The sequence below is a fragment of the Stegostoma tigrinum genome, chromosome 1 (assembly GCF_030684315.1).
Source record: "Stegostoma tigrinum isolate sSteTig4 chromosome 1, sSteTig4.hap1, whole genome shotgun sequence".
Classification (NCBI taxonomy): Eukaryota; Metazoa; Chordata; class Chondrichthyes; order Orectolobiformes; family Stegostomatidae; genus Stegostoma; species Stegostoma tigrinum.
Window position 1 is genome coordinate 67,360,590 of NC_081354.1, and position 25,235 is coordinate 67,385,824.

A 25,235-nucleotide genomic window follows, 5' to 3' on the forward strand; every position below is an offset into this window, starting at 1 on the left:
GTGGAAAGTGGGAGATTCGTGACGTTATTGCTATTGAATGTCAAGAGGCAATGGTTATATTCTTTCTTCTTGCTTATGGTCATTGCCTGGTACTTGAGTGGCATGAATGTTACTTGTCATTTGTCGGCCCAGCCTAGGTATTGTCCAGGCCTTGCTGCATTTGAATGTAGACTGCTTCAGTATTTAAACAGTGGTGAATTATGCTGAATATGCACAATCATCAGTGAATCTCCCCACTTCTGACTTTCTGATGGAAGGAAGATCAATGGCGATGCAGGTGAAGATAGCTAGACCTACCTGAAAAACTCTTACAGCGATGTCCTTGAGCTGAGAGGACTGGCCTCCAGCAATTACAACCATTTTATAAAAGCAACATACTGTGAATGATGGAAATATGAAATAAAAGAGTAAATGCTGGAGAAGCTCAGCAGGTCTGACAGCACCTGGAAAGAGAAGCAGATTTTAAGTCCTACCTTCATAATTAAAAGGGGCTAGACTTTAAAAAAAATCATGGTGTTGCTGGAGAGGGAGAAGTAGCGAGTGGAACAGATGAAGTTATCTAGAGCAAAAGATGAGAGTGAACTATTGATAGCAAAAGAGAGGTAGGGATATAAAATAGGTGTAAATGATAGATGGGAAAAGGGGGAATGAGTCCACACTGCTGAAAGACAAACAGGATGTAGCTGATGGTTTGTGGTGTGCTTGTAATATAGAAGGCAGACATCACACTCTGAAGTATTTGACATAATGTTGAGTCCTGGAGGCTTAAAATACCTTTGTGAAAAATGAGGTGTATTCCTTCAGCTTATGTCTTGACATAGCTGTGTCGTACAACTGAGTGGCTTCCGACGCTATTTCAAAGACCTTTTTAGGATCAATCATGTAGCTGAGTTTTGAGTCGCATATATGCCCAACAAAGTGAGGAAGGGAGATTTGCTTTGCTGAATAATATTGGTGAATTGACACGTGGTAATCCAGTAGTGTCATGATCACAATCATCAATATTAAAATATTTTTCTTGATTATTGCTGAATGGAGTGTGGGAGGTGGTCTTTGGAGAGTGGGTAAAGCCTTGAGATCTTTCTGCACTGTCAGGATTTTATGATTTGTTTAATTCCATTAATATTCCCCACATGTTGTAATGGGGTTTGGAGACTTAGCACAAGCATCTGGGTTACTAAATTTGCTAACATAATCACTGTTCCCCAAGCAATGTTTTGAAAACCTGGCTGTAAACAGTTAACATGTTAGAGAATTTAGTTCCATCTCATCAAATTGAAACTATAGGAGTAGCATTTATCTGTTGGCAATATCTGGATTCGTTGCAGGTTTACTTCATCTGTGAAACAATTTAAAAGTGACAAGGACTTAAATGAAACAGCCAGGCAATTACATCGACTAATGTGATCTAGCCCGAGGGCAGCACATGACATATCTGTGAGCAGACTGTATTTATCAGTGCTGCAATGTTAAGATGTACTTTTTGTGAATTGTGGCCTCCTACTAACTAATTATTAATCCAATGTAACTATACAAGAAGATGGGTAACATTCATTGAAGTGGAAATGTGATTCCTTTGTTGTTTACAGAAGAAGGAACTATAGCATTAAATATGAACCATGATAATATTAAAGCCACATGAACTTGGATTTACATAGCATCCTTAATGTATTGAAACACCATGGTGTTCCTGCATTAGCAACAAAGTTTGACACAAAACCAAAAGTGTGGTCAAAGCTATTCATTTTGAATTGAGTCCTAAAAGAGAAAAGCAAATTTGAGGAGAGGTGTGTCCATTATTTGGGGAGATATTTACATACCTTAACACTTTGGTAACTGAAGGCACCATAGTGCAATTGGGAAAATGTTTCTAAATTTGGTTATCAGGTCCCAGTGTTAATGGTCAGCAATTTCCTGAACAAAAATTGGAACACTGCCCTCTGGCATACTACTCGATCCCAACTTTCTTGGAGGGGAATATCACCATCTGCAAGTTCCCCTCCAAACCACTCATCATCCTGACTTGCAAATATATTACCATTCCCTTCAGTGTCACTGGATCAAAATATTGAAACTGCCTCCCTAACAAGCATTGTGGGTCTACCTACAACACATGGACTGCAGCAGTAAGGCAGCTCATCACCACCTTCTCAAAGGCAGCTAGGGAGGTGCAAGAAATGTTGACACAGCCAGGCGACACCTGCTTCCTATGGGCGACTTTTTTTAAAAAAAAAGAGTTCTCATGAATGAAATAAATGGAATGTTGTGACAGGATCTAGGTCAAATATGAAATGACAAATTTCATTTTTAAAATACGTCGTCAGTGATAGAGTATACATTAAGTGAAAGGTGCAAGTCCTCTAGTTATAATTCATCGATCATTGGGATACTGAGAGGTTGAATAACCAAGGTCAATTTATCAGTGTAGGGGAGTCCAAAACCAGGGGATATAGGTTTAAGGTGAGACAGGGAAGATTTAAAAGGGACCTAATGGGCAACATTTTCATGCAGAGGGTGGTGCATGTATCGAATGAGGTGCTGGAGGAAGGGCTAGAGGCTGGTACAATTATAAACTTTGGATGGGTACAGGAATAGGAAGTCCTTAGAGGGATCAAATGCTGGGAAATGGGACTAGATTAATTTGGAATATTTTGTCGGCATGGACAACTTGGCCTGAAGGGTCTGTTTCGGAGCTGTACAACTCGATGACTCTGTTTGAAATAGTATATTTAATAGTGTAGTAGATAAGTAAAATATATTACTTATCAACCAGGTTTTGTCACAATTGTGCTTGAAAGACGTACCTGAACTAATTTCAGCTCCTATCTCCCTGGGCTGTTGTTTTCTTGGAGCTTAGATGAACTTCTTCCATTTGACCAATACTTCAGATCTGGACTAGCCACGACATACAACCTAGTGGCATTTACCCTGCAGCCTTCTTGCATTACCAAGTATCGTTTGCATCATTTAGTGTTTAGGGGTAAGATTTTGTGGTGCAATGTGTAGTGTCCCTAACTCTAGTTCAGGAGGCCTGAGTTTAAGTCCCTACCAGCTTCAGAGGTATGTGGTAACATCTCTGAACATGTTGATTAGAAAATATTTTTTGTGTTTGGGATGAAAATGAATCTCATTCTCCTTCCAGAAAACTTCATTCAACACAGCATCAAAGTATGTCAAATCCATTTGAAAGTACATAATCCTGGCAGATGGATAATGTCAAATTTAGAATCTGTTCAGTTCATTTGATTATAAATGTGTCTGATTTTTGTTACACTTTGTTTTCATATTAATCTTAAGTACTTATTCAAGGTGATACCTCATCTCCTAATCATAAAATTACACAATAGCTATCTATTAATTACGTGGTTATTTAATTAATTATGTGCATGATGGTTGTTGAAATACAACTATTGAAAATATTCAAGGGATACGCATTGGTCTGTGAATGTGAAAGTCAGTGAGCGTGTGTAACAACATTGATTTGCTCTAACCATCCAACATATTGACAACACAGTGGCAGAAAGATTAAGTATTAGTCTTAAATGGTTAACTAGTGCACTATATAGACTGCCAGCCTTGTCCTCGGAATACAAATTGCTTTGCTCTATCCCTGTGAATTGCCTCTGTTCCTAAATTTAGAAGATAAATTTCTGTTCTAACCCTTTAGTGATCTCTGGTCTTGCTTGAATCAGTGACAGTCAATCAAGACAATCACTACCTTAACACGATAAGCTGCATACAGAGATAATGGAAACTGCAGATGCTGGAGAATCCGAGATAACAAAGTGTGGAACTGCATGAACACAGCAGGCCAAGCAGCATCTCAGGAGCACAAAAGCTGACGTTTCAGGCCCATACCCCTTCTGATGAAAGTTTTTGTGTTCCTAAGATGCTGCTTAGCTGCTGTGTTCATCCAGCTCCACGCTTTGTTATCTAAACTGCATACAGAGCTGCGCTGGTGAGATCTTTAAATGCTCAAAAATTACTCAGATTGGGTCAGGTGGGATGTGAAGACGTCTGAAATCTGATTCGACCAATTCTTCACACAAACACTTACGTTCTGCCTTTGCCTCTGTCTTCACATAAAAAGAGAAAATGGACTGTGGGAAGTGCCAAGGAAGCTCCCGACTCTCATCAGGAGGAAGAACATCATCCAAACACTCACTAGGCGCCTTCTCCCAGTCTAGAGAAAAAGTCTCCTCTGAAAGCCAGTGTGGCTTCACTGTGGAACTATGGTCAAGACTTTCATTGCTTGTCAACTCCAAGAGAAATTCCAGGAACAACCCCAGCTCCTCTTCATGGCCCTCACTGACCTGAGCAAAGCTTTTGACTCAGTCATTCAAGAAGTGTGCTGGAAGATCCGGTCAGGTACAAGGAACACTTTTTACAACACTGTACCCATTTCCCAGTTTTACTTCCAACTGTCTTCAGTATTTTCCACTCGGCCCCCGAAAAACTGAAAAGTCCCATGGAGTTTCCTTGTTGAAGAATACAGCTTCATTTGTTCATTATTCCTCTCATCTAAGCACTGTGTGTTCGTAGAACATAGAACATTACAGCACAGTACAGCCCCTTCGGCCCTCGATGTTGTGCCGACCTGTCATACTGATCTCAAGCCCATCTAACCTACACTATTCCATGTACGTCCATATGCTTATCCAATGACGACTTAAATGTACCTAAAGTTGTCGAATCTACTACCGTTGCAGGCAAAGCGTTCCATTCCCTTACTACCCTCTGAGTAAAGAAACCACCTCTGACATCTGTCCTATATCTTTCACCCCTCAATTTAAAGCTATGCCCCCATTCTAGCGATAGGACCACCATGAGTTCCACAACAATATCTCCTCCCTGCCACCGTCATATAAGACAATAGACATGAAATGCTTAATTGGAGCTTAAACTGAAGTTCCACCAAATCTGATATTTAACACAGCCATTGGATCTGCAGTTGTAGTTGAAGATAGTTATGTCTTTTACTCCTCATGTTTCAATCGGTGCCAAGCAACCTGTATATAGTTAATAAGGTGTAACAAACCCTACTTTTGTTGTGGAAAGTAACTGTCTCTTCAACTTGAACTTACACTTGGTCCATTTTCAACACAGATTACCAGAGAGCCTTTATGTGGCATTGAACTGGTGACTCAGTGGTTAGCGCAAATCCTCACAGCACCAGGGACCTGGGTTTGATTCCACCCTCAGGCAACTGTCTGTGTGGAGTTTGCACATTCTCCCCATGTCTGCGTGGGTTTCCTCTGGGTGCTTCAGTTTCCTCCTACAATCCAAAAGATGTGCAGACTGGGTGGGTTGGCCATGCTAAATTGCCTGTAGTGTTCCAGAATATGTAGATTACGTGAGCTATAGGGTGATGGGGATGGGTATGGGTGGGATACTCTGAGGGGCAGTGTGGACTTGTTGGGCCAAAGGGCCTGTTAACACACCATAGGGATTCTATTGTATTCTATTCTATGAAATTAGGATTGGTGGCAGCATTCTACAAAAGGAATGCAAGTATTGCATCAAATTGTGACATCCACTATCCTGGACAATATCTCTCACTCAAAGAACATCACCAAAACCATTTACCTGCTCACCAGTACATTGCTGGCTCCTTTCTTCACGAAAATTGGTTGCCTTGTCTCCTACATTTCAAAAGTGTTTCATTGCCTGATAAGCACATTGGGGTGTCCTTTTTCTATATTACTTTTATTTAAAATCAACACAGTTGTACTCTTAAATAGATTTTTATTCAAAATGGAGATCACAATAAAAGTAAATATTTGCACTTATTTTGATCTTTGTCAATAGCGTAAAAGGCATGGTACTGATTCATTGGCTTACTTTACAACTTTCCAAACTATTTTTCCACTGAAGTCAAATTGTTAGTCCTTTGTTTTAATAACAAAGCTTCTAAATTGCAATGCTAAGGAAAACTCTACAATGAAATCCAGTTCAGCACTGTATGGAAAATAAAAGACACATGTGCAATAATAAAATTACAAAGAAAGCTTTTTAATTTGGTTTGTATGACTTAGTACAGCAATTATTGAAGCTTGTGCCTGTGCAGCACAAATATTGGCGGAAGAAGCTTTCACAAAGAATGCCAGCAATCCATAATTTGTGATAAATTGAAATTAGCCCCTGAAGTTGTTGCCAGCAACAGGGGTTCAATTAAATAAGGGATAAGCATTGACTAATTAGAGTTCAACAAGGAGTATGGAGGACAAATCTCATTGAAAGCGTTCTGACACTGAAATGTCACGTCATTCGGATTTTGGAAGCGCAACAATGTCGAATTCTCAAGAAATCTGCAAAACAAAACCGGTTAATTTTGCTGCTTCGGGGAAAAAAATAAATTGCTCTAAAAGTGCAGGCCTTATTTTCCTGCTTCGGTTGTTCTTTCTCTCACTGAGGCAAGACACCTGCAGGTTCCAATTAACACATTAAGGACTTGTTGCCACTGGACATGTAGATTCATCAAGCATGCGCACACATCATTTTTGTTCGGGTTTTTGTACAATAGCTGGCATAGTGTAGCAATGGCAGTGAGGGAATTGTCTGCCTAGATTCTTCCATGCTCTTCCAACTTTTTGCCAAAACTTTCACAGAAATAATCGATAAAAAACCTTGCCTAAATATTGTAATTGGGCAAAAGTGGTTGGTTGTACGATTTTTCTTGTGCTTTTGCTGTTAAAAAAGGGGAGATTGGAAAAACCGAGTGGGAATGATCCTAGTCTGATTGGCCAATCATCAACAGATCACCCTGAATACCGTGAATGTGCCTGAGTCAAACTCTGTGCCACAGAAACGGGGGTTGGTTGAACTTCCATTATAAGATGTGTCAGTTTGAAGCTGTGTGCACCCCCAGTGCAGGTCTACCTATCCTTCCCAACAAGAGGGTAATCTCTAGGGTGGTACTTGAAAGCAGACAATCGTACGTTTGAGACTCACTCAACGAACAGCTCCTCGGGAGCAATACAATAGACAAGACAGCTCAAAACAAAATATGAACAATCATGGGGTTCTAATGTCCCTGATTATGTCAAACCCTATAAAGCTATAGTGTTGTCATATGGAATTGCAGAAGTTCAGCAATATCAGTTTGCCTTTTGACAAGCCAATTATAGTCTTTGGGCAAATACTGAACCCATTTCCATACTGAGGGAGCAATTGTGAAACTGGATGCCAAAGAGGGGAGTAGGAACAGGGCCAGCTCTCAAGTTTCTTTGATGGTTATTGTGGACCTCTTTAGTGATCATCACCAAAGGGCTAGGTTAATCAAACCAAATGAGTTGTTGAAATGGACAGTATAGAAGCAGTGCTAGACAAGCACAGAAAAAGATAAAAGGTCATGGAGGTAAGCTGTAATGAATAAGGGTGTGTGGAGACACATTGGAAGCCAACTGGACAATAGAGTGTTGTAAAGACTTAGTAATCTGAGCTGTAGGTCCAGGAGGAAAAATAGTGCAGTCCCTAGCTGCACCTCCATTGGCAAACCAGTTGGACCTTCATGGCAATTGAGCAGTTATTATTGTTGTTTTTTGCAATCTTACATATTTACTTAAAGCATTTTCACCACCGGTGATAATATGAGACAAACTGAAAATTATGGGGATAGTTTCAGAAGCTTTATGCTGCCTTATCTAGACTACACAGATTAGTTATGTAAGGTTTGCCATTCTTGAACCATCTTAGCAGTGTAGTGATACAAAATTTGGATTAACCCATTCAGACAATTGTGTCTGTTTTCAGAAGGCATGATTCCTTATCTCATTCACAACACAGTTAGCTCCATTATAGTTGAACAAACATCTTTATTTGCAGTTTGTTTATGACCATGAACTAATATCTTATTTTTCATACCAAGTAGTTCACAGAAGAGGTTTATAAAACTTTTCATGAAATCAACAGAATCTCAGGGCAGGCAACTACTTGACTGAACATTTTGGTTCATGCTCATTTCCAGCTAATTGTTGCTCCTGAGGCTTGTGCTTTTTTGTTAAAATGAGTTTTAAAAATCCCATATTACAAGGTAGTGCAATTCTTTCAATTGTTTCAGATATAAATACTGTCAGCATTAATTGAAGTATTGGCACAAATTTCACTGGTTCATTTGTTATCCTAAAAGAATAATCCTTTCTAACAAGTCAAAGGTCCCATGTTTATTCATTGTCCTGCTCCTTGTAGTGCAATGGTGAATGGAGGCAAGGCAGTTTTCTCTTTATTGCACAGAATATAGTCGCCCTGATGTACTTTTGAAGTTAACCCGGGCATTACACTGACCTTAACATGAAGTCCCTCAGTCTGTAGTATTACAGCTCCTGCCCATAGTGGGGTACCATCGAGTGACCAAGAATGCAAAAAGACTATAAATAAATAAGCACCATTGTTTCTGACAACGCATTTCCAGGTCAGGAAAATGCAGAAAACCAGAACAGAAGGAAATCGAAATGATCTATACATTTTACATTGTACAATACATTTAAACAAAGTAAAAGTTGTTGGTGCAGAGTGCTCCTAAACATGTTCATCAGCCCTTTTAATGAAAGTTCTTTTGTTGCTGTAATTTATAATTGTAGAAGCCCCTTGCTGGGCCTCATTTTTTGTATTGTATTTGTCTTTTGGTACTGGAAGTGCTCTTGACATTGCAATAAATTAGTTGCAGATTGAATTTGGATAACTCCATTATGTGCTGAGTCAGGAGTCAGCACCAATCTCCTGGCATGTCTGTGGTTCCCAGTTGCTTACTGTTTAGTCACACGTTTAATCCAAGGTATAAACGTAGAGACTTTTGTGTAGACACCTGGTGTACCCTTCACACCGCAGCCATGTCCCCAGGAGGTCACACCAAATACAACCCAGTGTCCCCTTGCTCTTTCACACACCAATGGTCCACCACTATCTCCTTGACAACTGTCAACTCGTTTGTGATCCAGTAAGTTTCCCGCACAGATCATCCTTCCAGTGAACCTCTGCTTGTAGCGCTCCTCACAATGCCTTCTCGGAAGCAATGGGATAGCAGCTTGCTGCAGGGTCTTGGAATAAGCTCTTCCTACAGCAGAATGAGAAAATAATAATTGCTCCTTTGTTAAGTTTTGCAAACACCATACCTGCACCAAACATTTTGTGGATATTCCAGACTGAGGTAGACCTCAATAGTTCTGAATCAGAAAACAGCAAACCAATTAGGAAAGACAGACAAGATCAAGTCAGAGAATGAGGTAACTCTGATGAATTAAACTGCACTTATTTCAGTCTAAGGGGTCTTAAAAGTAATGCTGATGAACTCAGGGCATGTATCAGAACATTGGCCTGGGACATCATAACTAGGACAGAAACTTTGCTGAGGGAAGGACAGGACTGGCAGCTCAGTATTCTGGGTTTTAGATGCTATAGGAAGGATAGAAAGGGATGTATGATAGGAGTGGGACTGGTGTCTTTGAATAAGGAAAACATTACTGCCACAATTAGAAAGGATATTTCCGAGGGATCGTCCAGTAAAAATATATGGGCTGAAATTAGATCCCTCAATGGGATTTTACTCTAGCACCAACCCCTGTCCCCCCATAGATAGAATGAAACTGAGGAGCAAATATGTAATGAGGAATGAATACTTTGCATGAGTTTTCACTGTACAGAAAGAAATGCAGGCTAGAGAAATCAGGGAAATAAATATTGATGTTTTGAAAACAGTTCACATTACAGAAGAATTAGTGCTGGAGGTCTTAGAAAATATAAAGGTGGATAAATATCCAGGACATTGTAGGAAGTTATTGAGGAAATTGCAGGGCCCCCAGCAGAAATATTTGTATCATCTATAACCAGCGATGAGGTGCTGGAGAGTTGGAGGGTGGCTAATGTTGTGCCTTTATTTAGGAAAGGCTGTATGAAGAAGCCTGGGAACTAATGACTTGTGAGTCTGAGATTGGTGGTGAGTAATTTGTTGGAAATGACTTTGAAAGATAGGATTTACTTATGCTTGAAGAGGTAAGGAATGATTACGGATGGAGGCATATGGACCAAGTACGGGCTGGTGAGATTAGTTTAGTTTGGGAACATGGTTTGTGTGGACTAGTTGGACTGAAGGATTTGTCTCCATGCTGTATGACTCTGTGTCTTATGACAAAACAAAATAAGCACACTGCAAAATCTAACGTATAAAATTTTAAGTATTACACACATTCAATATATTTTCAATCCTGGATGGTGTCCTAACAGGTTAATATCCCAGAAGTAAAAAATACAGTAAAACTTGTGAATGAGACATACTGCCCTAACTCAACTTGCATATGTCACATTGGAGGACCTGTCCATTATTTCTAAGTATTTCTGTTTATTTAAATGGTTTAGTTGGTAGCAAAGGGGTGTTGGTTAGATAAGCTGACTGGATCATTGGCTTGCAAAGTAAAGTGATGCACTCCCTCCACCAGCTGATGTTGCCATGAAGGACTGTCCCTCTCAATCACTTCCCTCACCTGAGAGATGTTGATCCTCAGGTTAAACCACCATCAGTCATCACTCTCTAATAGGAGAGAAGCCCTTTGGTAAGACTATGGTGATTTTAAATCATACAGAAGAGATTTTGTTTCACTCAGAGAGAAACAGTGCAAATTGGGCTTTTCAGATGTCTGCACCATTTCCATGGAAGTTGAAAATGTTTTCCATCACTTTTCAATGGTACACCATACAGCCCCCAATAAACATCAGAACCAATGTTGCTTCATCGTTTGTTTTGTTGAAAACAAACAGCCACATGAACTGATGAGAGATTAGGGCATGAAAATCACATTTCCAAATATTGGAAAACACGTAAGCGCGTCTTTTGAGATTGGGTTAGGAAATAGGTTCGTGTAAATTCAATGATCCTGAATTAAAAAGGATCACCTGCCCACACCCCACGCAAACCGCGATCTCCTGGCATAACTCGAAGGAAATTGACAGCATCTCTGCAGGAATAGCATAAACAAGTACTTTCAAATCATGTGCAGTATTTTTTAGGTGGTTGCCACTGATCTCACTACAGAGAAACTCTGATATTGCAAGTGGTTTTGTGAAAGCCTTAAAAAAAATTGCTTTCGCTCGTGATATTGAACAGACAATATCTTCATAGGCAAGTCCACAATATTGCTTCATTGCTGCTAAAGAATTCTAACACCCTTGTCGGATCAGCGTGGACAGAACTTGACTTTGAATCGCAGCTATATTATACCTTACCAGGAACTGGTTAACTCTTACACTAGGCAATAAAAACTGGGGAACTATTTCTCTTCCCCAGCATGTTTATCCTCAAAAAACAACTTCCACTGAGAAATGATGTGTTCTTCAATTAGATATTGAACAAGGGGCATTTTTCATGGAGCTTTACTGGCTCGCTCTCACCCTGATATAAGGTATAATTTCAATGAGTTTACTCCCTGCTATAACTCTGCCAGAACATTAATGGATATCCTGCAGAAATGGCACAGGATTCTTGCCAATTTTCTGCTGGAGATATGGCAGACAATTGGCAGAACTCTTTGGGACATTATATTTTTGACCCATAAATTATTGCTACCAACTGACAAAATTTAGAAACTAAAGCGTGGCATCAATCTGGAAGTAGCAAAGTGTCAATGTTTTGTGAGGTTGATACAGGGATTCTCTCCACAAGACCTATTGGGTTTTCTTCAGCTTCTGTCCCAAACTTGCCATATTACCTCTGTACCAAGCCCCAGTAGCATCCAACTCATTGTATTCTCCCACCTCCCATAGGCCCTGCATGCTTCTTCAGAAATCGTGGACAAAGTGAAAGCGGCACCCCCTTTTGCCACTGGGTACTTGTGAGGTCCTGGTGGAAGAGCATGTATGTGGTCACTGTGGAACATGCCTTCGTATTGGCACTTGGTATCCAATATGGAGGACCAGAGGAGCAAATGTCAAACCAAAGTTGCCAGGTTACCGTTTCACTTTCACACTGGAAATTCTCACTGTCTAGTTCCTATGCAGCAGATGGGAGAATGGGAAATGGCATATCAATGAGGTGAGATTACATATTAATGAGGCTGTTAATGCATGTCGCTCACTAGTGAAATCTGTCACCAAAAAGACATTTTCTCAAAAAGGTATTTATCTGAATGTGAGTCAGGAGGAACAGTGATGCTCCCCTCCTCTCCACTGCTTGTCCTGAAGTCAGTTCAGTTCTCTACTGATTGGACCCCATTTTCTTCAACTGTCTCCCCCTCCTCCTGATCAATACTCCTTCACAGTTGCCCCTTACCACCTCCATGAATCGAGCTGACGGCAGTTGTCCGTGATGCAACAGCCCCGTGTTTAATATAGACATTTAATATTATGACATTAATATTTAGTTTAATATAGACATTCACATTTTTCTAGTTCTGCATCAATTGTGGACCAGTCCTAACCTATTGCTGCACTGATATTGTTACCTGTATCTAGTCTGCAACAGGATTTAATTTCACCCCCAAAACGTTATACAGTTTAATTTGTACAATTAAAGTATCAATGCATTTGGAAAGAAATAAAATGATCTGACCCATCCTCGGCCCATTTCACCCCAACCTTCTCCATCTATTACCATCAGTTCTTTTATAGAAATATATATGCTTGCTTTTAAATCTATTTACATTCACTGTTTGGTACTGGCCTTCAACAAATACCTTGCTGACTATAATTGGATGGTGTCGATTGTCTTTGGGCATCATGTTGGCTCAATGGCTAGCACTGATGCCTCACAGTGCCCGAATCTGGGTTTGATTCCAGCCTTGAGTGACTAACTTGGGTGGAATTGCATGTTCTCCCCATGTCTGCATGGGTTTCTGCTGGGTGCTCCAGTTTCTTTCCACAGGTTAGGTGGATTGACCATACTAAATTGCCCTGTAGTGTGCAGGGAAGCATAGATTAGGTGGATTAGCCATGGTAAATGCAGGGTTATATGGAAAGGGTGGGAGTGCTGGAGCTGAGTGGAAGGTTCTTTGGAGGATTGGTGCAGACTTGATCGGCTGAATGTCCTCTTTCTGCACTATAGGGATTCTACGATTTTATTGTTAAAGTTATACTTACCCAGGGCAGTATTCCATCAAACTCCTGACTTAGATCTTCTAGATAGTATTCATGTGTTAGGGAGTCAGGAGGTGAGTAACTCACCTCAGAGTGCATCATCTCTGCCCAGCTCTTGTAGCCACAGTATTCACATGGCTGGTCCCGTTTGGTTTCGGGTCAATGATAACCTCCAGGATATTGATGGGAGGGGGTCAGGAATAGTCATCCTATTTAATGTCAAGGGTCAATGATTAGATCCACTATCTTTCATGGACTGGATTTTTTCTGACACTTATGTGATGTGAATGTCATTTGTGTTAGTGGAAATGCTGACACCATATTGCAGATATTGTGATGCAATGTTTCTATCATTTGCTGACTACTAGCTAGAAAACCATGGGAAACTTCCAGATAATTACTCTTGGCATACAAGGTTCCACAGCAGCTGTGAGAATGGGTCTTCCTATCTCCAGTTTAATTTGATGGCATTCTGACAACTGAGTACCTGCTTAATTAGAGACTCATAAAAATACCGACTAAATAAAACTGACGTGTTTTTGAAAATCCTATTTAGCCAGTAACAATTAAACAAGGTCTTAAAGTACCCAAGTTCAATGTTTATACATTGAATTGTCCTTCATAGCTACAGCTTGGGATATAGATGCACAATATTCATTTGATACCTGTGTCACCCCATCCAGTAATGTAGCAGTTTGAACCTCTTTTTTGTATCTGCTCTCTCCTGTGTGGTAGGCATACTGGCAGAACATGGGCACTGAATTTGATGCAACGTTCCTGCTGTCCTTCTAGCTTCACCAATGCAATGTCATAATCATTAGCATCAGGCTTATAGTCCTTATGGATAATAATCCGCTTCACATCAAAACGTTCCTCATATTCCTCAGATACTAATGTGTGGTAATCACCAACACGCACAATATAATTTTTTGTGCTGTTGCCATACCTGTCAAAGAGAAAGTATAAATTTAAGAAAAAAGTTTCACTTGATGGAATGCCCATCATGGATGCTCTTCAGCTTAATGAATCACAATAACTTAATATTTAATAAGTTAAAAGAATAATGTTGATGAATGATAGTAAAACAAAATGTGTTTCCTAGAAGGATCATATTGGAAAACATTGCTGAATGACAATAGAAAAAAAAAATGTGACAAGGAAAGGCCAGTTGGCCTAATGAACCATTTCTTCCATTGATCATGTCTCTCATAAACTGATATTATCACTCAATCAGGATGGTTTTCCTGTCGGTGCTATGTAGGTCACAGGAGACTGATGTTTGTGCAGCAGTTCTGATCTTACACATTGCTGCAACCAACTCCTTAAAATTATAGCCTTTTTTTTGCTATCAGGATAAAAGGACTTATGACATATAGCTCATTGAGGGAAACCAGGATGTTCATCCATTCAGTTGCAACTACAGAATGACAAAGTGTCCTTCCCTCCAATTATCTTCATTGGAGCTCTGAACTCCATTTGAACTTTCATGAACAACAGAAGGATTAAGGACGTATATCCCACCCCCATAAAGATTAATTTAAGACAAAAAAAGAGAAATTTTGAGCAGAGCCTGGATTTCAGTTATACTTCTTAAAAAAAAATTTCCCTGCCTGAATTTGACAATTTATTATGCCTTTTCAGGAGTCTGTTTGAGAAGCTATCTTTCTTTTATATTTGTACTCATGTTTTCTTGTTCACACTGGATATTTTGCACAATCCCTCAATTTAGAAGCAGGAACATGAGAAGGTTGTGTGTCAGAACTCAGTGGGCTTTAAATCAGGCAAATTAAGCAGGGTATAGAGAAGAAAGTAGAGAGGAAAGCACATGGAATATCACAGTTTGAGTATTATACTTTTTTTTCAAAATGTTCTAATTTGATTCTAATTCTATGGTTGCTGGAGCTGGAATGAATTTAAGAGGCTGTCAGTACAAATTTAATTGGACTAAATCCAAGCCAACAGAATTATCAAAGGATCATTCTACTTTCAATTTCAAAAGGATTCTTGTCTAAATTATGTTTCAAAATGAAATCATTGCCAAAAGACTTAAAAGGCTAGCAATGTTTTCACTGAGGCAAAATAACAAGTATCTTAAAATATCAGTATTATTATCTATATCTCTTTTACTGTTACAATTTGAATAGTGAGGGAAAGCATCATTTCCAAGTATAAAAATAAACTTAGTTTTACTATCTGAATTACACAGCAAAAGGCCAATGTAACAGATTGTCAAAATCTAAGTTATAAATGTTAATAATAAAGAGAAGAATAAAATACTTTTGAGATCACAATGCCTCTAGATGAAACATCTAGGACTGAAAATTGGAAATAAAATTAGTATCCTTTTTGTATCTAGTACAAATAAGATTTTGATTCCTAATTATATTCATTTCTTATAAAATGTAAGGTTTCTAAATGACTGCGGAGATTTTATCAGAAGAAGTAAATGGCTTTGAGAGAGGACAGCCAGTTTAAAGGGTTGGCAAATTCACCATAGCTCCACTGGACCATAGGACTACTCTCTCAAGAGCACAAGACAACGGGTGGTGATTTAATCTGATAGTCACTATCCCTCGGACAAGGGGAAAAGGTAAGAAGAGGAGTCCTTTACAGTAACCTTAACCCAGGCAAAAATTGAACCAAAAAAATGGATGCTGGGAATCACAAACAGGAACAAAAATTGCTGGAAAATCTCAGCATATCTGGCAGAATCTGTGGACAAAAAGTAGAGATAACATTTCAGGTGCAGTGGCCCTTCCTCAGACAAGAGTTAGGAATTAAACCAACACTATCAGTATCTCTCTACATTACAAACCAACTATCCAACAAACTAAGATATCAACGGGAGCCAACAAAGGCCTACTGAATTCCTCTGTTGTTTAAAGAAAGCTTCTCTGGGAGAAGTGGCTTGTCAACTATCATTTGTAAAACTTTCAATTGCAGCTTTCTTTTAACTATGGGTTTCAAATGTAACTTGCAGTACATGGTTTTGTGGAATTTGTCAGGGAAACTAATGCAAGAGTACAATGGGATTTAAGGGCTGAATAACTGATGGGCAAAAAAAAATTCTTTAAATGCAGTGATCTTACCTAGGTGAAAGGCTATAGTTCAGATAACTAGTTCTGACAGTGTGTTTTCAATGTTGCAGAGATGATTTACACCACTGTGTTTGGAGGCTGTTTCGTTCATACTATCTGATCAACAACTTCTATATGTAACAGCACCAGCAGCCTTCTCATTGCCTACCCGCTGCTCCACAGCAGAGTATGGGTACAACTCACGGGATGCAGTGTTCCCAACACAGACTTTATGGGCAGAAGATAAGCTTCCTAGACACGACCATGCTACAGCATCCCAAGAAGCTTATGGTGGTCACTAACTTCTGCAGGTTGCTGGAAGAAGACTTACTGCTGAGTTGAACACATAGGTGCTCTTTACCAGGAGCTGTGAGCATTATCACCTTCGTTAATCTTTTTCATTTTTGGCTCCTCCAGAGACATGGAGGTTGTTTTTTCAGAGTCATTCAACCCACCCACACGTGCATCTCACAGATAACTGCTGCCACAATGGCCAGCACCGGCACTTCGGTCGACTTTTCAACAAATTAGTTCTGAATGCGTCTGCTTTCTGGCTCTGGCTGGTTTAAGGAATCATCAACTGGTACGTGTAGCAAGCAGAGCATCGTCAGATCATCCTGGAGAATGAATCAATTATAATGATTTTCACTCCATCACCCATGTGCAGCCAGGAGTAGATCACCTCTGGCTGCCTGTGCAAGATTCTCAGGAATCTACAATTCTGCATGAGTCAAAGCTTCCTGAATTCATAGAATCCCTACAGCGTGGAAACAGGACCTTCGGCCTAACAAGTCCACACTTGTGGACATCCCACCTACCAATAATCCACATTTCCCTGAACTCTAAAGGCAATTTAGTATGGCCAAGCCACCTAGTCTACACATCTTTGGGCTGTGAGAGGAAACCAGAACAGAGGAAACCCATGCAGACACAGGGAGAATGTGCAAACTCTGCACGGATAGTCATCCGAGGGTGGAATCGAACCCAGGACCCCGGCACTGTGTGGCAGCAGTACTAACCACTGAGCCACCATGCCACTCCTTTTCAAACCTCAAATTTGAGTCAACTGATAGAAACAAGGGCTATCCAGAGACGGTATTTCTGGTGATGCCCATTGGATAGTGATTTCAAAGAAAGATCAAGTCAAAGATAGATTACCAGAGCTGGCATTGAGCTTGCTGTCAGAACAATTCACTGCCTCAACACATCTGGGGCACCTCCAGTAAACACCAGACATTCAGAATGACAGTGGTCAACTCTGCCTTGCACAACATATCGCAGCAGTGAGTACCGGCAATCCAGGAGGAAGAAGATGTTGAGTGTACTGAAGAGGACAACATGATGTATAGTAGGAAGAGAGGCATGATGCAAGAAACTTTACAAATGGTTGCTCAAAATGCCTGGGACTTCCTCATTCAGGCATAATTGAGGTATTGCATCCATGTGCCTGCCAAATTCTGAATCCATGTGGAATCCCCCTAACCCCACACTCCAATCCCCAAAACAAATCAATCCCACAATCAAAAATGCATCCCTTCAAGACATACACTCTGCTTGTCACATGATTTGCTAATCTTCATAAACTATACAAACATAGGAAATAAGAGCAGGAGTAGGCCATTTTGCTCCTCAAGCTTGTTCTGCCATTCAATAAGATCATGCCTATCAAGAATCTTGTCTTCCTCTGTCTTAAACATACTTAAAGACTCTCCTTCCATTGCCTTTTGAGGTAGCATTGTAAAGATCCATAATAACCTTTCACAAAAGAAATTCTATGTATCTCGGTCTTAAACAGGCAACCAATTGTCTTTAAACAGTGATCCCCTAGTCCTATATTCTCCCATAAGATGAAACATCCTTTCCACATGCAGAGTATCAACATAGCTCAGGATTTTGTAAATGTCAGTAAAATCATTGCTTACATTTCTAGAGCTGGGCAGAAACAAGCCTAGCTTGTCCAGCCCTCCCATATGAGACAGCCTACCCATTGCAGGTATTAAGGTGGTAAACCTTATGTGAGCTCCTAAAATGTTTGCATCATTCCTTTAATTATGAGGTCAATACCAGACACAGTATTCCAGAAGTGGTCTCACTAACGCCCTGTATAACTGAAGCATAACCTCTTTACTTTTGTATTCAATCATCTCACAAGCAACAATAATGCTTGTTTGCTTTTCTATTTACTTACTTTATTTGTGAATTAATCTTCTGCAATTCATTCTTTAGGGCAATCAGATTCCTCTGCATGCCAGAGCTCTGAAATTGCTCATCATTTAAATAATATGCTTCTTTTTTAGTCCTCATATCAAAATGGACAATTTTACATTCTCTTACTTTTATATTAATATTTGTCATATACTTGTCATTTGTCACGTAACCTATTTATATCTGTTTTAGCTTCCTTATGCCCGCTTCACAACTAGCTTTTCATCAATCTTTATGTAATCAGACAATTGAAACACAGTGCACTGACTGCGAGTTCGAGCAACTACCTAAATTTGTTGTAATTCTCCCTCAAAAAATTAATCTGATCAAACTACTGTGGCACTCTTGCTAATTTTGGACGCATTAAGATATGTAAAACCAAAATAGATTAATAAGGGATATTGATAGAGCTAAGATTGGTCATTAGAATTGAAGTTCTAAAGTACTGATCAACCATGAACTAGGATTGAGCAGACAGAAGACTGACCTATTCTTAATTTTGCTGAATGAGAATAGAAGCATACAGGTGATCGTGGATCCCAACTGATACCAGATGAGTAAAACCATTCATGATTATACAGTTAGGGACAAAACAACTGCAGATGCTGCAATCCAACGTAGACAGACAGGAGGCTGGAAGATCAAAGCAAGCCAGACAGCATCCGGAGGAAAGGAGATGTCAACGTTTCTGGTATTACCCTCCTTCAGGATTGTTTGAAATTTAATTAGGCTAAATCTACTTAAAGATTGAAAATGATAACGTTCAACAAGATTCCAACAAGAAAGAAAGTCTTACTTGATCTCATCCTTAGCAATCAGCCAGCTGCAGATTCATCTGTCCATGGCAATATCAGTCAGAGTTTCTGCCGCATCATCCTTATGGAGACAAAGTCCAGCCTTCACATTGAAAACACCCTCCATGTTATGAGGCACTATCACTGTGCTAAATGGGACAGACTTTGAACTGATCAAGCAACCCAAGACTGGGCAACCATGATCCACTTTTGGCCATCAATAGCAGCAGAATTGTACTCCAATATAATCTACAGCCACATGGCCTGGCATATCACCCCCCTCAACCCTTACCATCAAGCCAGAGGACCAACCGTGGTTCAATGGAGAGCGCAGGAGGCATGCCAGGAACAGCACAAAGCATTCCTAAGCATAAGATGTCAACCTGGTGAAGCGACCAAACAGGACTATTTATATGCTAAACAATGTAAGCAATCAATGATGGACAGAGCTAAGTGATCCTACAACCAAAGGATTCGATCTAAGATCTGTACTTCTGCCACATCCAGTTGTGAATGGTGATGGACAATTAAACAACTCACTGGAGGAGATGGCGCTACAAATATCCATCCCGAATGATGGAAAAGCCTGGTACATTTGTATTAAAGCCAAGGCTGAAGCATTCACAGTAATTTTCAGCCAGCAGTTCCAAGTGGAGAATCGATCTTGGCCCCCTCTAGTGATCCCCAGCATCACAGATGCCGATCTTCAGCCAGTTCAATTCACTGTACGTGACAGCAAGAAATGGTTGGAGGCTGTGGGTTAAAGCTTTGGAGCCTGACAACATTCCAGCAATGGTATTGAAGACTTGGGCTCCAGAATTTGCAGCTCCCAGAGCCAAACTCTCCCAGTGAAGTTACAACTCTGACATATACCCAGCAACGTGGAAAGTTGACCAGGTATATCCTGTACACAAATAGGAGGTCAAATCCATTGCGGACAATAACTGCCCCATCAGTCTCCTCTCGATCATCAGTAAAGTGATGGAAGGTGTCATCAACAGTGCTGTCAAGCAGAACATGCTCAGCAATAACCTGCTCAGTGACGCCCAGTTTGGGTTCTGCTCCTGACCTCATTACAGCCTTGTTTCAAACACGGACAAAGGAGCTGAATTCCAGAGGTGAGGTGGTGAGGTGAGAGTGATAGCCTTTGGCACTAATGCCACATTTAACTGAGTGTGGCATCAAGGATCCCTAGCAAAACTGGAATTAAGAGGTATTGGGGCAAACTCTCCACTGGGGTTGGAATCAAACTTAGCACATAAGGAGATGGCTGTGGTTGTTAGATGTCAGTTATCTTAGCCTCGTGACACGTCTGCCGGAGTTCCACAGTGTAGTGTCCCCGGCCCAACTAACTTTAGCTACTTCATCAGGACCTTCCCTCCGTCATAAGGTCAGAAGTGAGGATATTCACTGATAATTGCAAAATACTTGGCATCATTCATGACTCCTCAGATACTGAAGAGGTCTGTGTTCAAATGCAACAACATCTGGATGATATCCAAGCTTTGTTACCAAATGGCAAAAACATTCACACCACACAAATGCCAGTAAGTGACAATCTCCAATAAGAGACAATCCAACCTCTGTCCCATGTCATCCAATGGTGTTACCATCACTGAACGCCTCACTATCAACATCCTATCAATATTGACCAGATACCAAACTGGAGTCACCACATAAGCATTGTGGCTACAAGAGCAGGTTAGAAGCTAGGAATACTTTGGTGATTAACTCACCTCCTGACTCCTCAAAGCCTGTCCACCATCTACAAGGCACAAGTCAGGAGTGTTATGGAATGCACCCCACTTGCCTGGATGATACAGCTCCAACAGCACTCAAGAAGCTTGACACCATCCAGGACAAAGCAGCACACTTGACTGGCATTACACCCACAAGTATCCATTCCCTCCACTGCTGATGTGCATGCCTTAAAAGTGAATAAAAAACATTTACTTGACATAATAAACAGCTAATACTGATGGTAGTACGGTGAGCTGACATAAACTACATCCTTTATTCAGCCTCCAAAGATTTGTTTTACATGTTTGTTATTCTGATTGTTCCCTTGTTTCTAGTTTCAGGTAATCACATAGCATACTGTGATAATATTCTGTCCATTGAGGCTCTGTTAGGTTCGCTTTTTGAAAGAACTGTCTGATTATTTAGTACAACTCTCTTGCTCTTTCACGATATTCCTGCTAATGTTTCCTTTTGAAGTATCTATTCAATTCCCTTTGAGAGTTGTTATTGGATCTGCTTCCAGCATTCTTTCAAGCTGTGCATTTTCGATCATAACAACTCTGTGCCTAAGAAAATTCTCCTCTTCTTCCCTCTGATTCCCTTGCCAATCAATTCAAATGTGTATCCTTTGGTTACTGAGTCACTTTTCAGTGGAAACAGATTTTACTTACCTCTGCAACAAAGTGCTTCCTAATTCATTAACTCTCGAATTACATCTTCCTTTCGTCTTCAGTGCTCCAAAGAGAACAATTTCAATTTCTCTGATAATAAAATGTGAGGCTGGATGAACACAGCAGGCCAAGCAGCATCTCAGGAGCACAAAAGCTGACGTTTCGGGCCTAGACCCTTCATCAGAGAGGGGGATGGGGTGAGGGTTCTGGAATAAATAGGGAGAGAGGGGGAGGCGGATCGAAGATGGAGAGAAAAGAAGATAGGTGGAGAGGAGAGTATAGGTGGGGAGGTAGGGAGGGGATAGGTCAGTCCAGGGAAGATGGGCAGGTCAAGGAGGTGGGATGAGGTTGGTAGGTAGGAGATGGAGGTGCGGCTTGGGGTGGGAGGAAGGGATGGGTGAGAGGAGGAAGAACAGGTTAGGGAGGCAGAGACAGGTTGGACTGGTTTTGGGATGCAGTGGGTGGAGGGGAAGAGCTGGGCTGGTTGCGTGGTGCAGTGGGGGGAGGGGACGAACTGGGGCTGGCTGCTTGGCCTGCTGTGTTCATCTAGCCTCACATTTTATTATCTTGGATTCTCCAGCATCTGCAGTTCCCATTATCACTGACACAATTTCAATTTCTCTAACCTCTTTATGTAACTCAGATCTGATTACACGGGCAACTTCAAGTTTCATGATCTTGACAAATAACAGATCTGAGACTAGCCATGTTGCATAAAATGTGAGTTTCTATTTGCTTTTGATATATTTTGTAACTTTCATTGTCTCAATTTGTGCCTTGATACTCAAAAAGTGGGTTATTTTATGTGTCCTGCTTCACAGTGTTCATACAACTCTTATTTTATATACCAAATGTTTCCAAATTATATATATCGGTATATTGGGAGAAGAGAAAAAAGAGAAAGATTACTTGATTGTAAAGTTCTGAGCCAGGACATTGCTTTTCTAGCCATGATCATACTTTAGCAGATTAGCATGTTCTGTACTAAGCATGATTATCACATCAAAATTCCAGGTCTCAGGTTATTTCATTAAAAGAGGGTAGTTTGTCTGTGAAAGTAAATTGCCTTATTCCTCTATGGTGGATAGACTGACACTAGGCAGTCAGCAACTGGAAGTCACCACGGGTAGGTTCAGTTGAAGACACAACAATTCTGTGTTTTGAAGCTGTAGAGCATGAAGGTGGAATCATTAATGCTGCTATTCAACCCAAATACCCTCTGTGGTACTTGCTGAGCTGTCAGTGTGTTTTGGTAGTGCTCCATCTGAGAAGAAAGCTGGTGTAAATAATGCTCTTCCTTTCTGTTTTTCGTACTGCAATGTATAACTTCACATTGTACTGCACCTGCGATAATGGGACCTGCAGATGCTGGAGAATCCAAGATAATAAAATGTGAGGCTGGATGAACACAGCAGGCCCAGCAGCATCTCAGGAGCAGGTGCTCCAAAAGCAAGTGGGTTCATTCTCTTCTCACATCACATTGTCCAGCCAGCATATGTGATGCATATTTTGGACCAAACAGGTACATTTGCACATCACTCACAAAAGAACACAAAAAGTCAGCTACACATTGGGCCCTGCATTGATATCACTCCATGGGCCTAGCATCTGAGTTGAAGGCAAAGGTCGATGAGCCTGTGCTCCAGCAAAATCTCAGGAAGCACTTTGTCGTACTTTTGATGATATTGTCGTGCTTTTGATGCTGCTGGGCCTGCTGTGTTCATCTAGCCTCACATTTTATTATCTTGGATTCTCCAGCATCTGCAGGTCCCATTATCGCAGGTGCAGTACAACGTGAAGTTATACACTGCAGTACGAAAAATAGAAAGGAAGAGCATTATTTAAATGGTGATATCCTGGGAAGTGTAGAGATGCAAAGAGACTCCAGTCAATGAATGTAGACAACAAGGTGCAGTAATTAACTAGGAAAGCAAATGGGAGCTGGCTTCTGTTGTAAAAAGGATTTCAGTTCAGAAGGAGGGATGTTTTACTTCAGATATACAGGGCCTTGGTGAGACCACACCTGCAGTATTATATTCAGTTTTGGTCATATTTGCTGTAGTGCAATGCTGTTCACTAGGCTGCAACTGGCTGATCTGTCCTACAAGGTTGAGAATGGTTCAACTGATTTAGCTATTCACAAGATGCATCCACATATATCATGAGATCTGGCCAGTTTCTGCAGCATTCTCTGTGATTTATCTGTATTCAATAGAGCGTAGGAAGATTCATTAATCAGGGGCCCACTTCAATCAAAATCATAAAGGTTCCTGATAGAGTAGGTGGGGCAAACCGTACCCACTGGTGAAAGGATTGCAAACCAGCGATAGATTTAAGGGCAATTGACACGAAAAAAATGGTGACATGAGGCAATTATTTTTTTCACTCAGTGAGTGGTTAGGATCTGAAGTGCACAGTCTGGTGGAGTCAGGTTCAATTGAGGATTCAGGAGAATAACGCATTGTTATCTGAAAAGAAGGAATGTGAAGGACTACAGGGAAAAGGAGGGGAGTAGATCATGGTGAATTGCTCCTCCAGAGAGCCAGCACAGATACAGCGGACTACAGTGGCCATCTCCTGTTCCGTAGCCTTTCTTTGATTTTGTGATTCTAGCAAGAACGTTACACATGCTCAAAGAAATAAAGCAGCATGTTCCAATATTGCCTCATTAAATTTAGATTAGATTAGATTCCCTACAGTGTGGAAGCAGGCCTTTTGGCCCAACAAGTCCACACCACCCCTTGAAGCATCCCACCCAGACCCATCCCCCTATAACCCGCACACCCCTGAACACTATGGGCAATTTAGCATGGCCAATCCACCTAACCTGCACATCTTTGGACTGTGGGAGGAAACTGGAGCACCCGGAAGAAACCCACGCAGACACAGGGAGAATGTGCAAATGCCACACAGACAGTCACCCGAGGCTGGAATCGAACTCAGGTCCCTGGTGCTGTGAAGCTGCAGTGCTAATCAGAAGTAAAGTCTTCCTCTAAAAGTTAAAACACAATATATTCTGAACAATGAGAGCTACATAAATAAATGAAAGCAGTCGCAGTCGCTTGAAAATGTTCCTTTTCTTCTTTATCCTCTCTCACATGCCATAAAACTGCAATGTTGGAGCCAACATGTGGAGGAGCTGATTAATGACTGATGAATTATGATTAAACAGAGATTGCCATTTTATGTTCATACAATTATGTTTGCAAATTATAATATTCTTCCTCCAACTCTGGCAACAGAATAGAGTTTATTTTTGAAATCTTCCCCATTAGGCAGACTGACAGCACAGCATGAGTCCGCATTAACACAGTTGGATACCGAGTGAACCATGCATATTCACCCTTCAGTTTCTGACACATGTACCTGATCTCAGCCAGCTAATCTGGAGGCCAGGACTGGATGAACAGCGTTCAAGAATGGTTTCCAAAATGCGAAAAAAATAACGAAGATCGTAGGCTAGATCAATTGAATATCATACTTTGGGTACAATTCATCCTATTACTAATTTTAAACTAAGGATTGTGAGAATTTATGCCCACCATTATACTGAAATAATTGGCAGGAAGAAATTTTTCATTGTTTCAGAGAAAAATTATAAAGGCTGGCCGAGGATGGTTTGATGGATAAAGCTAGAAAGAAGTGAGACAAAGAAAAGACCCATGTTAGAATAGCAGGCAGTGGGTCAG

The 25,235-nt window shown here is 40.6% G+C and overlaps 1 protein-coding gene across 3 annotated transcripts in view; it reads right to left on the reverse strand.

Annotated features, from left to right (window-relative positions):
* Window positions 1-7,794: 7,794 nt before the first annotated feature.
* The window catches only part of prss12 (serine protease 12), a 145,273-nt gene continuing 127,832 nt past the window's right edge, over window positions 7,795-25,235 (reverse strand). For all 3 annotated transcript variants that reach the window (XM_048544727.2, XM_048544635.2, XM_048544808.2), the window contains exons 12-13: window positions 13,725-14,005; window positions 7,795-9,052 (exon numbers count right to left, since the gene is read on the reverse strand). In XM_048544727.2, coding sequence (XP_048400684.1) covers window positions 8,745-9,052; window positions 13,725-14,005 — 589 coding nt within the window. In that variant the 3' untranslated portion in view covers window positions 7,795-8,744. The remainder of the gene's footprint in view (window positions 9,053-13,724; window positions 14,006-25,235) is intronic.